The sequence below is a fragment of the Entamoeba nuttalli genome, assembly GCF_000257125.1.
Source record: "Entamoeba nuttalli P19 unplaced genomic scaffold asmbl_8150, whole genome shotgun sequence".
Classification (NCBI taxonomy): domain Eukaryota; phylum Evosea; order Mastigamoebida; family Endamoebidae; genus Entamoeba; species Entamoeba nuttalli.
In genome coordinates, this window is record NW_008578988.1 from 1 (window position 1) to 4,097 (window position 4,097).

Here is a 4,097-nt window from a genome sequence, read left to right on the forward strand (position 1 = left end):
ATATCTATTAATTGACCTTTTTTTTTTTTAAATAGCTGAATAAAATAAGACTAAAAAATATAAAAATAGAAGAATAAACCTTTATATAAGAAAAAAGATTGAAATTATTATTACTAGAGAAATAACAAGGTATATCAATTTTCTTACATAAAATAATAAGAAAAGTTTTTGGATTAATTAGTTGCCAATAGAAGAATATATATTTTTTTTATAAAAAAGTTGATTAAAACCAAGAGTAGTATTTATGGTACAAAAAAAGGTTTTCAGTGATTTATTTTTTTGATAATTAATTATTGTGCAACATTGAACATACTAAATAGGAATGGTGCATTAAACATTTATAAAGTTTATAACTATAAGATTGATTTCATGAAAAGTATAAGTTAAAAAATTTAAAATTAATTTAATTGTTGTTGTAATGCGAATTTTCTACTTTATTAAGGTTTATATTTAATAATAGCTACTAAATGAACTAAAATAGTTGTATTTAACAAGTCAGTAATATAATTCGAATTTCTCAATTTGAGACTGTGTTTTTAGTACTTAATGATGAGACAGTTGGTAAAGAAGGAGTATGAAAATAATTATTGTTATAATGAAAATGAAGTGAAATGTAATTAATAAATTAATTTGATAAATAAAAATAGTATTTCTGATTTTTATTGAAAAGGCAATTAAGGATTTTGGAAATATGAAAAAATTTATTGAATATATAAAGTAATTAATCTAATATAAATAATAGAAATGTATATAAAAACAATACTAAAAAGAGGAAAATTATAATGAAATGAACTCAAAATTTAGGGAACTAAAAAATTTAGGTTCTAAAAAAATTGAATAAAAAGTGAAATAAAAAATTTTACAAAAGAATTTAAAGATGATAAAACAATTAACTACTGTTTTATATAACAAAATGAAAAAACTTAAATCTATAAAATCATTTATTTATAATTATGTCTGATAATCCTATCCCATACACTAGCACTTACTCAACCTCTTATAACCCATATTCCACAAGGGGTAGTGAGAGAACACTTTCTAACTCTTCAATAATTACATCAAAATATCCTGAACCTCAAAACTATGTCTATAACTATGGAAAACCTGCAGAAGTATTGCCTCCTTCATCTACACAATTTCCTTGTGTTTATCATATTCCTACGTACAGAGAAGTACCTCCATTATTCTACCAACTACCAAATTATCATGAAAGAAGCCGTTCAAGGAGTAGGGGAAGAAATTACTCAGATAGAAGACGACATAGCTCACATAGCAGAAGAAATTCACGTAGAAGAAACAGGAGTCACAAAAGTCGTAGTAGAAGTCATGAACGACTTCGTGATAGATCTCGTGAAAGATCACGGGATAGAAGACATTGATGCTTGAACGAAGTTGAGTGTTTATTTATTGAGTAATTTATCCAACCTTTTTCATTCACTAGAAATGAATGTTAATAATAAAAGTTTCAATTAGAACCAACTTTTTGCCCAATTTAAAATACTATCACCCATTTTTTTATCTACATTAGATAAATAAGATGTAATTGAGTCAAATTGAGTTGTGATAGACGTTAACTTACTTAATTCACAATAAGTCACATACCTAACTTGGGCATTAGGTATAACTACTGGACTGTTTGGTGTTAAATAGTATTCGTCATATATTGCAATGTAAACTATATAAAAGTTTTTAGACAAAGCAAAAACTTGAACAAGAGTTGGTTTTGAGAAGGAACTAGGAAGGATATCAAAATCAGATTTAGAGCCTTTGGTTAAGAAAAATTCGTTTTGTTCTGGGATAAATCTTAAAATAATATCATGGAGTATTAGTCCTGGGAAATTAAAGGGGTGAGTTACCAATTCAATGAGTTGGGTAATATTTAAAATATAGATGTATCCTTGTGCTGTTAAATCTTTTTCATATGGTGTAATTTCATGAGGTTTTGTTGGTGGTTGAAACTTCTTTCCATTGGTTGTTTTTAAAGAAGCTTCTTTTTCAATAATATTTTGAGGAGGTATATCTTTTAGCAGTGGGTCATTTATTGTCTCTGTTTTTAATTGGTTTTGCTCTTTTTCATTTGTTTCAGTAATTATTTGTTCAGACTTTGGTTGTTCTTTTTCTATAGGTTTCCAGGACTGAAGTGTATTCCACAATGAAGCAAAACTATTTGTAATATTTGTATTAATTTTATTCAAAACACTTTCTTGTGGTTCTTGAGGTGGAGGCTCAATAGGAATATCAGAAATATAAATAACATCTTTCTTAAATGGTTGGTCAGTTTCTTCTAGTAATTTCCATATTGTTTCAAGTTGTTTTTCTTTTGACTCATCAACAATGTTTAAAATATTAGTTTTTAGAGATGAAGAAGGGGTATATTCTTTTTTATTATTGGTCTTATTATTTTCATTATTACCAATATCTTCTGAACGGTCTTGTGGAGTTGGAGTTAAGTCATCAATAAATTTGCCATCACCTGGCTGAACAATTGTAAAGTCACTTCCAACATTTACCAAATCGTTCATTGATAATTCGTTCTTTCTATCCATTGCTAAGCTCTCTTTTGTGATGTTAAAAAACTCATTTTCACCATCTTCAAAATCTAGTCCTTTTAAATTATCTATTTCTGATAATATATTGTCCATTGAATAATTAGTATTTTGTTGAACAGTAGTAGTTGACTCTTCTTGTTTATCAACAATAGTTTCTAATTCATTCAAATCATTAGTGATACTTTTAAGAAAATCATCATTACTCATTCTTCTTATAATTAACTTTGTTTTCAAGTTCTTTTTCTGTTTTTTATTTAAAGTCAAAAGAAAAGAGTTATTGCTTTTCATTTTTAAAATAATGACTAGTCAATCACTTACTTGTTTTCTACTTATTATCTGATTCTACTTTGTTACGTTCCATAACTGTTGCTTTTTGTTTTGATGATACTCGGATTTTATCAATTCGTTCTTCTAATTCACACAGCATTTCATATAGGTCTTGTTCATTTTTTTTAGTTTTTTGACATTCAGAATTGATTATTGCACACCCTTTTACAGCAGGGTTTGATAGTCTGTGTCGAATCTCTTCTACGAGTCGTTGTTTTTCAAGTTCTTTTTGTTTGTGTAATGGACCAACGGCAATGTTAAGAAAGACATTACGATTTCTTTGTTGAGAAATTCTTTTGATAAGCCTCCATTTAATCTCTTCGTTTGGGTGTTTTTGAAATTCTTTTATGTCATTTGTGAGTAGTGTATTTACTTTTATTTCCATATCTTTATCAAAATATCTTTTTTCAAGTTCTTAAAAATAGATTCTTAATAAAATAATTTTATTTTAAAACTTTTTACTATAAGACAACAAATACAAAAGAAAATCTATCTCCTAAGACTTTGTTAAAGTCTTTCAACTGATACAAGTAAAATTATTTCTTTGCGGTAGAGAAAAATTTTAAAAGAGGATTTAGCAACTATGTCTTTCTAGGAGATTGAATTTTTGATTAGATTCTTTTTCGGGATTTTGTTATCATTAGAAGTATAAAAGTACTTTTCTGAACTCTTCTTATCATTCAAATGAAACAACTTATATTAGCATTGTGTGTGTTAGAACTTACTCTCGCAGTATACCCAACTGGATGTAAGAAGAAAGGATATCATTGTGTCTTTGATGGTATCAAACATGATAAATATTTTGAATGTAATGAATTTTATGAAGGAATAAGAACATGTCCTAGGAATACTAAATGTATTAGTAATGCTCATCACACTAATGTAATTCCATGTGAGTTTGTAAAAGAAGAAGTAATGGATGTTCTTCCAGTTGATGTTGTTAACACTGAATTCGAATGTAAAGCTGATGGATTCTACTGTGTTATTGATGGACTTCATGATCGTGATTATTATGAATGTTCTCCAGATTTTAATGGATTTAGGCATTGTGCTCTTGGAACTCATTGTAGAGGTGCAGAAAATAATCCATATAGTTTCAATCCATGTGTTGTTGATGAAGTTCTTATTAGTTCGAGTACAAAATCATCATCAGAATATCCAAGTCAAGAAAAAAGTTCAAGTGAAAAGAATTCATCTGAAGAACATTCATATTCAGATCAT

The 4,097-nt window shown here is 27.4% G+C and overlaps 4 protein-coding genes across 4 annotated transcripts in view; 2 read left to right on the plus strand and 2 right to left on the minus strand.

Moving 5' to 3' along the window:
* Window positions 1-953: 953 nt before the first annotated feature.
* ENU1_181270 (hypothetical protein) lies at window positions 954-1,379 on the plus strand (the record flags this gene model as incomplete). Its single annotated transcript, XM_008861488.1, has 1 exon — window positions 954-1,379. One exon carries the CDS (start codon window positions 954-956, stop codon window positions 1,377-1,379), a length of 426 nt encoding a protein of 141 aa, XP_008859710.1.
* Window positions 1,380-1,469: 90 nt separating this feature from the next.
* On the minus strand, window positions 1,470-2,756 carry ENU1_181280 (hypothetical protein; the record flags this gene model as incomplete). Its single annotated transcript, XM_008861489.1, has 1 exon — window positions 1,470-2,756. One exon carries the CDS (start codon window positions 2,754-2,756, stop codon window positions 1,470-1,472), a length of 1,287 nt encoding a protein of 428 aa, XP_008859711.1.
* A 118-nt stretch (window positions 2,757-2,874) lies between these two features.
* Window positions 2,875-3,261, minus strand: ENU1_181290 (hypothetical protein; the record flags this gene model as incomplete). The annotated part of the gene is made up of 1 exon (XM_008861490.1): window positions 2,875-3,261. The coding sequence occupies one exon, from the start codon at window positions 3,259-3,261 to the stop codon at window positions 2,875-2,877; it is 387 nt and encodes a 128-aa protein (XP_008859712.1).
* Window positions 3,262-3,560: 299 nt separating this feature from the next.
* Window positions 3,561-4,097, plus strand: part of ENU1_181300 (hypothetical protein) — a gene marked incomplete at both ends in the record, with an annotated part of 654 nt that continues 117 nt past the window's right edge. Inside the window, one exon of the mRNA XM_008861491.1 lies at window positions 3,561-4,097. This exon is cut by the window's right edge and continues 117 nt beyond it. Coding sequence (XP_008859713.1) covers window positions 3,561-4,097 — 537 coding nt within the window.